General features: G+C 43.5%; 1 protein-coding gene across 1 annotated transcript; it reads left to right on the top strand.

Moving 5' to 3' along the window:
* Positions 1-674: 674 nt before the first annotated feature.
* On the top strand, positions 675-13,873 carry mmp14a (matrix metallopeptidase 14a (membrane-inserted)). Its single transcript, XM_079296019.1, has 10 exons — positions 675-1,070; positions 8,386-8,534; positions 8,644-8,766; positions 9,056-9,363; positions 9,459-9,620; positions 10,247-10,386; positions 10,550-10,688; positions 10,811-10,961; positions 11,482-11,597; positions 11,880-13,873. The coding sequence occupies exons 1-10, from the start codon at positions 987-989 to the stop codon at positions 12,197-12,199; spliced, it is 1,692 nt and encodes a 563-aa protein (XP_079152145.1). The 5' UTR covers positions 675-986; the 3' UTR covers positions 12,200-13,873.
* Positions 13,874-14,488: the final 615 nt, after the last annotated feature.

The raw sequence follows: 14,488 nt of genomic DNA, 5'->3' as shown, positions 1-14,488 counted from the left end.
TACATGCGTTAGTCACAATACCGTACATTCATATTTTTTATATTCTGAAAGGGCGGATAATGATAGTGTGAAATGTTTATTTCTAAACACAAGGTGTCAGTATCGGTTAGTACAAATATACAACATTAGTTTTAATTCACAAAAATGTGGTAGGAACCTACATTTATTTTAATTTTATGCTAATTTATACTTCTAATCCACTGAATTTCAGCATTGGAAGAAAACATTTTTAAATCCTTTACATAAAGACATGGTTTATGATATATGATATCATGAGTATGCATGTACTTTACTGAAGCACATTTATAAAGAGTATCAATACTTAACAGCGCTATCCTGCTTTGAATATTAATGTCGGGCTGATGTTTTTTTCCATCAAAAATGTTTAATTACCTCACTGAAAATTCCAAAAATTACACCTCGACCTTCTCCTCCTCCCTGAATGAAAAATCCAGATGATTGTGCAAATATTTTTATAATATTTTGCATCTGTCTCAGCGTCAATAATTGGTACACTGATAAACCTGGTCAGCCATGAAAAAGAAATGACGTCTGCACATCTGGAGGAGGACCCAGAGGAACATCCATCTCTCTCTCTCTCCCTCTCCCTCGCTCTCTTTCTCTCCTTCTCTCTCTCGTGACCACGTCCACATGCGCTCCAGACAATCCTTCCAGAGGACAGGAAGCCAAACGATGAAGCTTTAGCGGACACCAGCTCAGCGTTTGTCACCGATACTTGTCGATTTTTGGCATTTTGTTGATTGTTTTCAGCTCAGCTCTGACTTCAGGGGGAGTCGCTTTTGTGCAGAAACCCTGTCCGGTGCGCTCCAAGTGTCCATGTGGAGTTTTAAAAAAGCTCAACGGAGTAGCATCGATCGATTTTGTATCATTTTTATTTTTCGTTGTCTGCTGTCAGGACGGCGGGACTTGTGTAGTCAATAGTTTTTTCTGAACGTTGTTTTTCGGGGCAGTTTGCAGATAGAAGAATGCTGCCCCAGATCCTCACCCTGGCCTGTGCGCTCTGCTGCTTTGGGTTTACCTCGGTCACTGCGAACATACTAAAAGCTGAGGTAAGTCTGATGGAAAATCATAATTATATTACTCTTACAAATAATGCAAAGTGATCCACATTAGCTTTGAAAGTTTGTCATATGAGCTGGTATGTGTAAACAACTTAGAATTTACATTTTGACAATAATCCTGGGTGATATAAAGTGTTTTGCTGCAGAAAGCCCCCAAAAATCGGATTTTTTAAAAACTCTTATTCTATCACTCCAGTAAATTAAAGTTTCACTGATATCTGTAGGGTCTTTCCAATGTTTATAGCTTTTTTTTCCTCATCTTGCAACAGCCCGGGAGGAACTGTTTATGTTCCCGTGTTTATTCTGCCTCCCTCAAACACTCCCGACGTTTATCTTTCTGTACTAAGAGCTGGTTAAAAGACGCCATCTGGAACACGAGATGTAACTTCAACCAGAGGAAAAATGTCATGAGTCAAAACTCTTGTGGCTTGTGAGGGAGGAGATCCAGCCATGCAGGGGCAGTGCCCAGTTTAGAAACCTCAGCTGAGCTGCTTTGTTCTGAGAAAAAAAGGGGGGTCGTGGTGGTCCATCAAGGGAGACTGACGGCCTCAGGGCCCCGGCCTTGAGACACTAAAGTGCAGTTAAGCCTTCAACTAAACAACATACTCTGTCACCAGGTCGCATGCAGCTTCGTAAATGATTGGTTACGAGCACCCTTGGGCGCCTCCGTCTCGCCGCTCATTTTGCATTGACTCCGTTTGTTGTCCCAGAGGTCACAAGTGTGTTTGATGTTAGTATTTAAACAGTGCCTCATCGGTATTCAGTCATACTGCCGGGAACTGCACATACAAGGTGTTTCTCGGAGACAGGATGCACCACTAAAAGGCAGCTGTCACAGGAAATTGATTCACAGAGCACAAAAAGTCCATCGCCTACAACTTAATTAAGACATACAAGAGTCGGAGATGTGGCTCTGCGTGGACAGGATGCACGAAGGAGCGAAGGAGGGCCTTCAGTCACTGACCACACAGCTGCTGGCGTGTGAGTCAAGCCAGACGTGGTGGATAACTCAGAGAGTCAGACGGTTTATAAGACGCCACAGGCGAACACACCGACACGGTGATGAATGTCTGTAAACAACGTGAGAGAACCGGACTGTTTACAGCTGTTTATAACACCTCTGATATCTATCACCTCAGTGCTGAAATGACGAGGACCCCACAGTGCAGGATTTAGTCAGATACATGTTGTGTGCGCAGCGCTGCGAAGCTGTCAGACATAGCAATCAATTATGGGTTCAGGACTACATCACCTAAACGCTGTTCATGAACCCTGTGATTAAAAGATAGACTGTGTGTGGCGAAAGCAGCAAAGATCGGTGAAACAGAGACAAAACAACAACTGAGTGACACAAATGTTTCATTTAAGTTGAGTTGACGCTCCTCTGAGGGGATTCAGGGAGTTGAGAAAAGCAGAAGTCCGACAGAGAAACTTGAGTTGAGAGGAATTTTGTGGTTTATCAGCGTTGCGCAACATCAGAACGTCCCTCCCTGACTTCACTCCGACAAAGTAAACCCACTTAATCCACGCTGAGTGAAAAGAGAAGCAGCTCCACCAAAAGAGAAATAACACTTCCACTGTTCTCTGAAAATGACTTCTGGTGAAGCGGAGCACCGTTGCGGCCCCCCGGGCATCTCTTTCCATTCACATGCTTTTGCCTTGTCGAACCTTTCTGTACGTCAATGAGGAGCTCAGTGAGACCTGGTGAGCAAAGGAAGTGGGCAGCAATGCAAACAACAGCGTTCTAAAACAGGATCTCTCCATATCTGGCGAAAAGAATTTCTGGAGATTTCCCGTCGCCATCTGGAGACACGTGTCTCGTGATGCGCTCAAAACACATCTGGGTTCAATTCTCTTTGTCGATACCAGAGTGGCTGTTGAGGTGGCATCAAAAGAAAACACTTTGCTCGAGACAGGCAACGGCTGTCACTTAAAAGATGTGAAAATAATCAGCTGGATCGGCCTTAATGAGAAACTGATGGACTTCAAGGGAGAAAGGGAGCTTATCTTTGCACCTACACCCATTTTCTTGGGTGTAGGGTTTGCTTCAAAGAGAGGAAGTTTCCCACCAAGATGTTCGAAGTGCAGGTTCTGAAGATGCAAGTCTAAGGTGCTCAGCTGGTTGGATTCAATTTAATTTCGGCCAGATGTGCTCAATTAAATTCAGCTTACAGGCTGGCCACTCACCTGAGGTAGAGAGCTCTCGCTTAGCATTTTATGCTACTTTATACTTCTGTTCCACCACATGTCATCATGGACATATTGTACTTTTTACTGCACAACATAATTGATTATTTCATCTTATACAACTGTCATAATCTACCCAAGTATAGCTTGTTATAGCCTGTATTTACATGATCACTTTCATTACAAATTCAACTCTACTTTCTAGCTTGTGGAGCCTTGACTTCATCAGCTGATGGAGTTTCGTCAGTTGTAATGGAGACGGCACAGTTTTCGTCACATGGTCCAAGTTATTGTTTCCTCGGTGTTGCTCCAACTTGCGGCCAGCTGCAACATTAAAACGAACCAAAACTTGATATTGCATTGTTAATATTAATCATGCATACTTCCTCCATCAGTGCTAAAGTGTCCTGTATCTTAATGTTGTAACTTACTCATGAATACATTTTATTCTATAAAGATTCATCAGATATTATAAGCTCCTTTTATATTTGTTATGTAAAAAACTAAAGCTGTCAAATGCAGTGCAGTAACAAGTACAATATGTGCCTTTGAGTAGAACTAGAAGTACACTCAAAATAGTGTTTATGCGCAGTACTTTAGTAAACATTGCCAAACAAGCAATGTCTATGCTAATTATCACTCCAGTTGCATCACGGTCACCACAGAAAACCTCTTCATGTACCAGTACCCGTTGGCTTGCATCAGCTTCACGGAGCAGAATAAGTGACTTTAATTGACCTGTTTGACCCACTAGAAATGTAAATGCAGAAAAAAGGATATGGCGCTAACTGGGTCAGAGACGCCAAGAACTGAAGGCAATGTGAGATTCAGCCACTCATGAGCAGAATTCTCTGTTTTTTCCGTTGGCACCGAGCGAGAGGAACAACTGACTCAGTCCCTCAAATTTATATTCAGCCTAACCTCTCTCTCTCTCTCTCTCTCTCTCTCTCTCTCTCTCTCTCTCTCTCTCTCCCTCTCTCTGTCTCTCTCCCCAGGTCTTTTTTTACCGCTCTTCTAATGTCTTTAACGCTCCTTCGCTCATGTAACTCTGCACTTTAGATCGTCTTCCTCTGTCCTTCGCCTTCTTGTCTGTGCGTTTTCTGTCTTCATTGCTGGTGAGATTTGAAAGGCAGGAAATAAAGCATCCAACTAACTTGTGTGTTAGTCGTGTTTTGACACTTGGCAACGATGCTGTACACAGAAAGACGGCCTTTTCTGCAGCACTGAGTGAACACCTGGTTAAATATACACAAACTCACATCCTTATCTCTATTTTAAGTTTCTTTCAGTATATTTCGCATAAATGCACACAAGCGCCCACATGATGAATGTTCAGACGAAATTACAGTTTCACTTCTTCAGAATTTTTTTTTGGATTTTTTTTTCATCGTGCATCCGGAAAACAAATTACAACACAGTCTCATGTGGATGTGACTAAGAGTGTGTCATCAATGCTTCCCGGCATCGCGGTCATATTTTCGGAATTGTTGATACTCTCTGGATTGAGTGATTTTGTGTCGTGGAGAACATACTGGGAAACGTCGCAGGGGCCCCGAACGCTCCAGGTTGACTGTGTTTCAACTAGTTTGTGCTTAATTAATTAAAAAGATTGTACCCAGAAATCGATTGAAGTATGTTCTGCTGTGTTTATCATGAGGTTGTAGATTGAAGAGGATATCTGTGTTAAAATTGACTTTTAAAACCTTTTTTTCACACCTGGTACTCAGCAGACCAGAGTGCCTGTCGTCAAATTACCTCTCATTAAACTAGAAGCATGGGGTCCTGTTCTAGCTTGGAAAAGTTACACAGATTGCACAGAGTTTGGGAGGAATGGAGGGTAATTAATGGGGGCCCAGCAGCTCATTGTTGCCCCTTGCAAGCTAATACGGCCATGTTGAAGCACGCTTTTAGGATTTAGATGTCACAAGATTCTGATTGTTTTTGAGAAGACGATTTTCGCATGTAAATCGAAGTAATTGTGCAAGTGATGATAAACCTTCATGGAATTCAGAGCTGCAAGCTGATGGCTTTGATGATGTAATCATCTAGAGATTGGTTTCATAGAATGTAAGTAAATGGTGACAAACAACCCTCAGAATTTCCCCTGAATCCAAAAGCAACATATTTATGTTGACCAAAACCCAAAGAGAATTTAAGATCAGGAAAAGCAGCATGTCCGCACATTTAAGAAGCTGGAACAGTTGAATGTTTGCTTAATGTATGCTTAAAAAATTACTTCATGATTGTAGATGATCAAATTCTGTACACTTCAGTAATTGCGTAAGCTCTGTATAAGACAGTAAGGTCATAGTTGGGTCGCACCATCCACCGAAACAACCTTTTCCATCAACTTTTCATCACGCTGGTTGTGTTTCAGTGTCTGTGCATTGTACAATCAGACCTCATGTCACTGTACACACACACACACACACACTCAGGGCTGTGTTTACCAAACCAGCAGCCAGCCCTTTGACCACACATGGCCGTGTAGCGAGCTACCTAGCTACTCCGAGGCCAACAATACCAGCCATGTACAAGTCTCAATAAATAGAAGCTTTGATGGTGGCTGCTGGGAGTTCCAGGGAGGAGGGGTGCATGCTGGGATACCTGGCGTCTCAACCGGAGGTGGCGGTGGCTGTGTGTGGAGTAGTTCGGGACGAGGGGGAGAGAAGTGGAGGTCTTGTCGGTGTGGGGGAGTCTTTTCAGGGGAATGTTTTTCTAGAAGCAGACGCGTCACCACACTGGAGCCACAGGACACACTAGCAGCAGTCAGCGGAGAGGCAGAGAGAGTGCGTTTGGTTGGTGTTTCAGGCAGATTGACTCAGAGAGAGTCGGGAGGGTAAATTAGATTAATGCTTAAATAATCCAGAAGAAATTGTGGGGGTTGGGGGGGGGGTATGCAGAGATGGAGAGAAGGGGGATAAGTTGTCTCTCTGCAGGTCGTCATAAGTGAACCTTGTTCTCTGGCCTCTCTGCCCAGCACATGACTAACAGTAGCTGTGTGTGTGCCCAGGCAGTCCACGGCCAGGTACCCCTGTCTATGCAGTCCCTACATTTCCATCCCCCCCCCCCTTGCTTTCCCCTTCACTTGTCGGAGGAAGGCTTGAAGAGCAAAAACATCACTAATGGTGGAATAAGAGAGATATCTGAGGTTGAGATGACGCTAACGAAGGAATCCGGGGTAATTCCACAAAACCTAATCTGTGGTGGAGATAAAGACGTGCGTTAACGCTGTGTGTGCAGATATGTGAGTGGAAACACACACAGTTCAAGATGCACTTAAGCTTCCATTACTCCAACAAGATGTGGCCATGAGATGAGGAGAATGACCCCACTCTTTATGTTTGTCCGTTGAATATGGAGTGAAAACTCACAGCCGGTTAGCTTAGCTTAGCACGATGAGTGGAAACGGAGGGAAACGGCTAGCATGGCTCTGTCTCATGGTTAAAATATCTACCGGCAGCTCTAAAGCACACCAGTAATGTGATCATTTGGGTCCGTCACGCTTAATTGCCGCTGTAAAACCCCAACTCTTCATTTTGAGACTTTACTTTCTGGCCTAATTGAACCAACACGTGTTAGTTGGTAAGATTTAAAGCAACAGGAGACTTTTGAGAGAAGAAATAATAAATATTTTATATGAATGAAAAGTAGAATTTATAAGCAATAAAACACACTCTTTAACTCAATACATTCAGGTTTTTCAGTCGCGTGTTGATGTTGTATGATGGATATTATAAGTTGATTAACTTAATGGCGATTCTCTACTAATGCTGAAGTCTTTATGCTAAGCTAAACGTCTAACAGCTCCAGCTTCACTTACAATGGTATCAATCTTCTCATCTAACTCTCGAAAAGAAAGCAAATATTTCCCAAATTGTTGAACTATTCCTTGAAGTCTTAGACCACCAGCAGCAGGCAGTGGAAAGAATAGGCTGGCCTTTCATGTGTAAAGATAAATAGTGGTGGTTTTGGTTGACTTGAAGGGAGACAGAGAGAGAGGAGGAGGAGGAGGAAGACAGACATAGACAGGGGCAGGGAGATCTTAAGCTCAAGCTTTGAGGAACCCAAATGTTGCTGAAAATGTGACTTTTTCCAGCGTTACGACCGCCAGTTGTCTTTGGCTGCGATCGTCTAGACTTCTGGGTCATCGTAACTGAAATGACATCAGCGTTTTTTCAGATTGTGTGTTTTATTTGGCTTTCAGTTCCTCTCTCGCTCCTCTTTATGACCCCACAACAAAGTTCCCCCCCCAACGAGTTCCGCATACATCAAGGGAGCATGCGAGGGTTTTATAAACGGGTTCATAAACGGGATAATGTCACAGTCACATGAAGAAACGAAAATAAATTCAACATGCTGAATTACCTCAGTGTGTGTTGGCTGCTGTATGTTAACAAGTCACACTAAAAAAAACACACACTTTCTCTCCCTTATTCACCGTTTAATCTGTGTGATGCATCTGAGACGCAGGTCTGAACAAGCTCCAAAGTGACTGGAAGTAGACAAACACCCGCAGGTTCACACAAGAGGCCAGTCCCTTCTGTTTTGTCGACTAAGATGTTTTTTTGTTGTTGTTTCTGGCAAGTCTGAATACGAGCAGATTGAGAAACTCACGCTTGTGTTGCAAATAAAGTCTCCAAAGGATAATTGGTGTGTTGTAGACTTCTTTATCTCACTTTTAGGGGAGTGTTTTACAGTGTGTTCAAAAAACAACTCCAGAAAGACCATATAATATACTACAGTGGTACTATTTGAATGTAGGAATACCACGGAAACACAAAAAACACAATAGTAATACATTGACGATAACATTATCATCGTATTACTCTAGGAATGTTCTATAGAAACAACATATGATATACAATAGTAGTACTATTTAAACTCTAAAGGAAAACAAGAATACTACAAAACAATCTTCATACTGAGTTTTGCTGTTTCTTTAAAATGAAATAACACGACTGAAGAAAACTACAGTACATAGCTGGTGAAAAGCTCTTATTGTACACTTTAGTAATATAGTTCAGGTGAAAATCTGAGATTAATCTTTCTGAGGTGCCATTTTTTTTGTAATAACCTATCTTTTGGTTCATAAACTTCTCTCTCTCTCTTGTAGGGTTGGCTGCAGCAGTATGGCTACCTGCCTCCAGGTGATGTCAGAGCCCAGGCCATCCGCTCGCCAAAGTCCATTGAAACAGCGATATCGGCCATGCAGAGGTTTTACGGTTTGGCTGTCACCGGCTCCATAGACTCCAACACAATAGAGTGAGTCCTGATCATTTAAGAAAGCGAGGTATCAACAAATGTGTCCTTCGGTGGAGTGTGAATACTTTGCACAGTTAAGAACCGGGAACTTTATTTTTGCTGTGGCCAGGGCGATGAGCCGGCCGCGGTGTGGCGTCCCAGACAAGTTCGGCCCGGAGCTGAAAACCAACCTGAGGAGGAAGAGATACGCGGTGCAGGGTCTGAAGTGGGACAAGTCAGAGGTGACATTCAGGTACACGCCTATAGCCTATTTGCTCCTAAAGTCTCACGTGTGAACATGATTTATTATGCATGTTATGATACACAACTAATGTTCAAATGCGTGCTAAATAGTGCTTTGTTTTGTCAACGCACCAGTCCAAACCTAAAGATATTCACTCGTACAGTCGTGTTGACAGGCTTTTATTGTGAAGCCCTAAGTAGCTTTTGTTTTGAAAGGGGCTCTACTTGCTGACTTGCTCCTCTGTGGTGTATTGCTGTGCGTCGGACCTAAATCCCTGTCTCTCCGTCCTTTCTCTCAGCATACAGAACTACAGCCCTAAGATCGGAGAACAAGCCACGTACGAGGCCATCAGAAGAGCCTTCGAGGTGTGGGAGAGCGTGATCCCGCTCACCTTCAGGGAGATCCCCTACAGCCACATCAGAGGCCAGGTCGACAAGTTCGCAGACATCATGCTCTCCTTCTCAGAGGGCTTCCACGGCGACAGCACGCCATTTGACGGCGAGGGCGGCTTCCTGGCTCACGCGTACTTCCCCGGACACGGCATCGGCGGAGACACGCACTTTGACCTCGCTGAGCCCTGGACCACCGGGAGCCCGGACCAGGGGGGTAAGAGAGAGAAGAGCAGACGGCCACATGTAGACCCTGGGAGAAATTAAAACCAATAAACTAACTGATATCTTTCCCTCTCTCTCTCTCTGGAGGTAATGATGTTTTCCTGGTGGCGGTCCATGAGCTGGGTCACGCTCTGGGTCTGGAGCACTCCAACGACCCCTCTGCCATCATGGCCCCCTTCTACCAGTGGTTTGAGACTGAAAACTTCCAGCTCCCATACGACGACCGCAGAGGCATCCAGGCGATCTACGGTTAGTTGTTCTCCTCACGGAAGTGGGAAATCCACCGGGGATTTCTCCAGTGATGCTCCTCGCAAGCCAATCAGAGCAGACTGGTCTTAAAGAGACAGGCGCTAAAACGGAGCGTTTCAGACAGAAAGGGAATACAGGTTCATTCAGACGGACAGTGTGAGACAAATAAAGTGTTTTTTGAGCATTAAAGCATGAAAACATGTTCTAGTAGAAACCCCAAATACTAGCATGTCAATCAGATAGAGTTCTAGTCCATCGACGGGTATGATGGACTACAAAATACACAATATACACAACAACATATAATGTGCAACAGTGGAGATAAATGCTATGTTAACATCCGGCTTCAGGTATTAAGTCAAACAAAGTATTGAACAAATTTAGATTCTGACCTGATGGTGTCATCTCATTGTTGTCGAGACGTTTCACACAAAACCCCAAAAGTGAACATGATGGAAAGACAGATGATCACCAAAGTCAGTAGGATTCGTCATCTGGGTTCAACGAACGTTTGTACAAAATTTCAAAGCAACCCAGTCCGTAGATATTTCAGTCCGGCCCAAAGTGGTGGAATATGTCATGAACCATTTCACACTTCTCTCCCTCTCACAATACCTTCCCCACAGGAACCAAGTCTGGGGCTCCCCCTCCTCCCCCACCTCCCCCCCGACCCACGAAGTCGTCCACCCCCGACAACGGCCCGGACGTCTGCGAGGGACACTTTGACACCATCGCTGTCCTCAGAGGAGAAAAGTTTGTGTTTAAGGTACAATGTGTTCTCAAACTGTCAGATGAGACGAAATGAAATGGTGTTTTGACTCGTCGTGACAGAGAAAGAACAGGAGTCAGCAATACCATCAACGATGGCTCTGTTCCATGCAAGTGTCCCAGTAAAATGCATTATTTCTAATCTATGTGTGCGTTTGCAGGACAAGTGGTTTTGGCGCGTGCGTAGCAACAAGGTGTTGCCAGGTTACCCGATGACCATCAGTCACTTCTGGAAGGGCCTGCCCTCAAACATCAACGCCGCCTACGAGAGGGACGATGGGAAATTCGTCTTCTTCAAGGGTAGGTTCCATCTGAGCTGCTCGAGTGATGAACTTCACGTGTTAGCTGTTACGACCGGTCTTCCGACATCTCTTCTGATCTTTCTTCTCTGTTCTCCGTCTCCCTTCTGATCGTGTCTCCAGGTGACAAGTACTGGGTTTTCAGCGAGTCCCGCATGGACAAGGATTCTCCCAAGAGCCTGAAAGACCTGGGCACCGGTCTGCCCAAAGACAAGATCGACGCTGCTCTCTTCTACACACCGACCGGACAGACGTACTTCTTCAGAAGCAACAAGTGAGTCGGTCCTCTATTGAGGTTTTAAAGCCCACATTCAAAAGTATGTCCTCATCTCAAAGGACGAAAGACTGGGAGTACTTCCTCATCACTTTTCTATACAGCGTTGTGGGAGCGTTCCTGCAGCACTCGTGCATCGATTTAATCTCTTTCCCTTTTGTCCAAACAGATACTGCTCATACTCTTTGCACAGTTGCAGTAGCCTGTTACAACTTGTACTTCCACCGCGCTTATCTGTGGAACTGTTTTGCTGTAGCACCTACATTTCACTTCTCTGACTCACACTTTGTCCCTCTTGTATGTAATTCAGTGAAAGAGTATTCCTGCACACGTGAAAACTAAAAACTACCAAACGTCAGTTTTTGTGCAACAGTAGAAAACCCCACATTCCCAAAAAACAACAGCAAGGACATCAACCTTGCTGTTCCCCTGAATATAATCCCTCAAAGCTGTTCCTTCTAGGAAATGTTTTCCAACACTGTACATCTGTAACAGTTTTGTGTCGTCGTGTCACTTGCAGGTACTACCGTTTCAACGAGCAGACTCGCAGCGTGGACAGCGGCTATCCGAAGCCCATCAGCACGTGGAGCGGCGCGCCGGAACACATTAAAGCCGCCATCATGAGTGAAGATGGATGTGAGTTTTCCTCCCCATCGAACTGATCACGTGGATGTCTAAATCCCAGTTAGAGACAGAAACAACAACAGAAAATGAATTGGCAGTTACTTTTCACAATTGATCAATCACAATCTCAAATGTGAGGATTTGCTGCTTTTCTTTGCCATGTCCGAAATATATTTGAGTTTTGGAGTGTTGTTCAGGAAAACCATGCATTTTCAAGATAAGAAACCAAACAGTTAATCAGTTAATAGAGATAATAAGTGCCAGATTTGAACTATTTCTCTCCACTCTCCTCAGCTTACACTTACTTCTACAAAGCCAACAAGTACTGGAAGTTCAACAACCAGTACATGAAGGTGGAGTCCGGCTACCCCAAGTCTGTGCTCACCGACTGGATGGCCTGCGAAGGCGAGGAGCCCAAGAAGGGCCGGGAAGAGGAGGTGATCATCATCGAGGTGGAGAAATCGCAGGGCGGGGCCGGGGCGGTGGCCGTGGTCATCCCTCTCCTCCTGCTGGTGCTGGTTGTGATCACTCTGGGAGCGCTTTTGTTCTTCAGGAAGTACGGCACGCCTCGGCGCCTCCTCTACTGCCAGAGATCCCTCCTGGACAAGGTGTAGACGGAGCGACGGGGCGAATGACAGACTGCCACAGAGGGACAGAGAGAGAGAGAGAGAGAGAGAGAGAGGAGACGGCGAACGGAGAAAAAAAAAATGGAGGATAGGGGGGGGGGGGGGGGGACAGTGTGTTAACTGTTGGGTGGTTTGTATGTGCCACAAACGAGAAAAGAAAGAATAAAAGGCCCGAGAAACTGAAATCAGGAAAATGTGTGTTTGTATGTTGACTATTTACATGTACTGCTCTGTGTTCAGAGATTTACCAACGTACCCACGATCTCACGTAGAGAAGGGGAATCTACAAAGAGACTCATCAACACCTCTCCTCTCTCACATCGCAGGTATTACAAAGCAAACGTCCCCTCCTTCCTTCCTCTCCTTCAACTGGACGACTCCAGCTGAACTGCTGTCTGACATTGAGATCTGTGTTTCACTTTGAGGTTGTACTCAGAAATTCATCGCCTCTGTTCAGAGCTTTTGCTCTGAAATACATTTGCTGTCAAAACAATCTGTTGGGGTTTTATTTTTGAGGGAGTTTGAAATGAGTTCATTTCAACGTGACATTCTTTGCTCTTGAATCCACTGTTTTGGCGAAGTTTAGATATTCGGCAATGCAGTATTTCTTAACATTTTTTATTTTTTTTACCACTAAGTAGGGCTGGGTATCGGACCTCACACTTCTCTAGTACTGCCTTAAATGTGTCGACTGCACGTGGTATTAAAAACTGTCAAGTTGGCATTTAATTTCTGGTCATATGCGTAACTTTGTTGACTTATTCTTCAATCAAATAGTTCAGGATTTTACACAAAATTCTGCCAATTGACATTGGTAATCAGTGTCGCACCCGCACCAGCATTGAACATTTTAAAGCGATGCCCAGCCCTACTACTGAGAAGATTCTCTGCTCAACATGTTTTAGTCATTATCACCTGCCTCTTGTCAGTATTGATTGATGGAGACCTCTGAACATGCACGGATGGGATTCGTGATCATTAAAACTAGAATCCTTTTTTTTTAATGTGTTTTAACTGCAACTTGATTCACAAGCATAACTCTTCTTTCAGTGTAAGCAGTCAGACGGGAAAAATATTTTTCTTAAAAAAAACGTGACGTTTTAACTCAGTTTTCAAACATTCCAGTACATTTGTTGTTGACCAATAGGAGCAGAGCTGCTTGTCCAAAAAAATGTGTCAGAAAGCGGTACAGTTTCCAATAATATAGTGCAATTTTTTTAATTATTATCGTTGTTATGGGGAATTGTTGTTATTATAAGTATGGTTATTGTTATTATTGTTCTCCTGGTAAAGTTAGAGTGACTTTTGTTTTTCTTTTGTTGCTTTTGTACATTGTCATTCGGAGTCCTGCTGGACAGAGGCGTAACGTGACAATGGTGGAGATGAATCCCAGTTTACACTCAGCATGTGATGAATCAGATCAGGGGGCGAAATGTGAGTTCAGGGAGTTTCTTTTTACTCTGAAACACCTGGAATTACAGAGATGTCGGCACAGAGTAACAAGCGATGCTATTTATGAACTTTGATGGTTTGATGGTGCTCAGTGATTTTTTTTTTTTTACATAAATCATAATTGAAGGTGAATTCATTTAGTTAATAACAATGATAATGGTAATGATATTTATAATGATGATCATATCAATAAAATGGAATGAGATTTTTTTTTCTTGCCTGTTTTCACTTTTGTATTTCATTGGATGAAGTGAAATGAAACTATTTTCTACAATCTTGTATTATTGTTTCGTACCTTCCATGCTTTCACATCTTCTCCAGTGGATTAGCACACAAGCTTCAACGCCTGTGGAAAGAAAAGCTAAATGTTCAATGAAACTTTAAGCCAAACAAGTTTTTTTACTTGACTTCCCAAAAATGTAAAATCATTTTTATAGTTTATTATTATATTTACCAGATAACAAAAATAAATGTAACGAACAACAACCAATTCATTCTGATTGATTAAGTTCTTCGTTTTCACCACAACTATTCTGAAGGAAATTCAGTTTGAAGTCATCATTTAGGCAAACCTTCTGCTCTGGTAGCTTTAATTGAGTCCGTTTCTTAACTCCATGCTACATGCTAAAACGACTGTGTTGTCATTTTTACAATGTACTTCGCTTTGTCAGTGTCCAAAAACGAATCCCATTGTGTGCTTAAAAGGACATGATGCTTACTGTCACTCCCATTTCTTACCAGTGTCTGGAAGACGTAGCTTGTTTGGGAGGATTTCATCATCACAGTTCATTTCGCTTCAGCCTGAGCTGCTGTTGCCAGATTAGC

This window comes from Melanostigma gelatinosum, assembly GCF_949748355.1.
Source record: "Melanostigma gelatinosum genome assembly, chromosome: 23".
Classification (NCBI taxonomy): domain Eukaryota; kingdom Metazoa; phylum Chordata; class Actinopteri; order Perciformes; family Zoarcidae; genus Melanostigma; species Melanostigma gelatinosum.
The sequence above is the reverse complement of the archived record's forward strand: the minus strand, read 5'-3'. Positions and strand labels throughout refer to the sequence as shown.

Coding starts and splice junctions, on each gene's coding strand:
- mmp14a (XM_079296019.1), top strand. CDS start 987: ATGCTGCCCCAGATCCTCACCCTGGCCTGTGCGCTCTGCTGCTTTGGG. Junction 8,767..9,055: donor AAGTCAGAGGTGACATTCAG/GTACACGCCTAT, acceptor CCTTTCTCTCAG/CATACAGAACTACAGCCCTA. Junction 9,364..9,458: donor CGGGAGCCCGGACCAGGGGG/GTAAGAGAGAGA, acceptor CTCTCTCTGGAG/GTAATGATGTTTTCCTGGTG.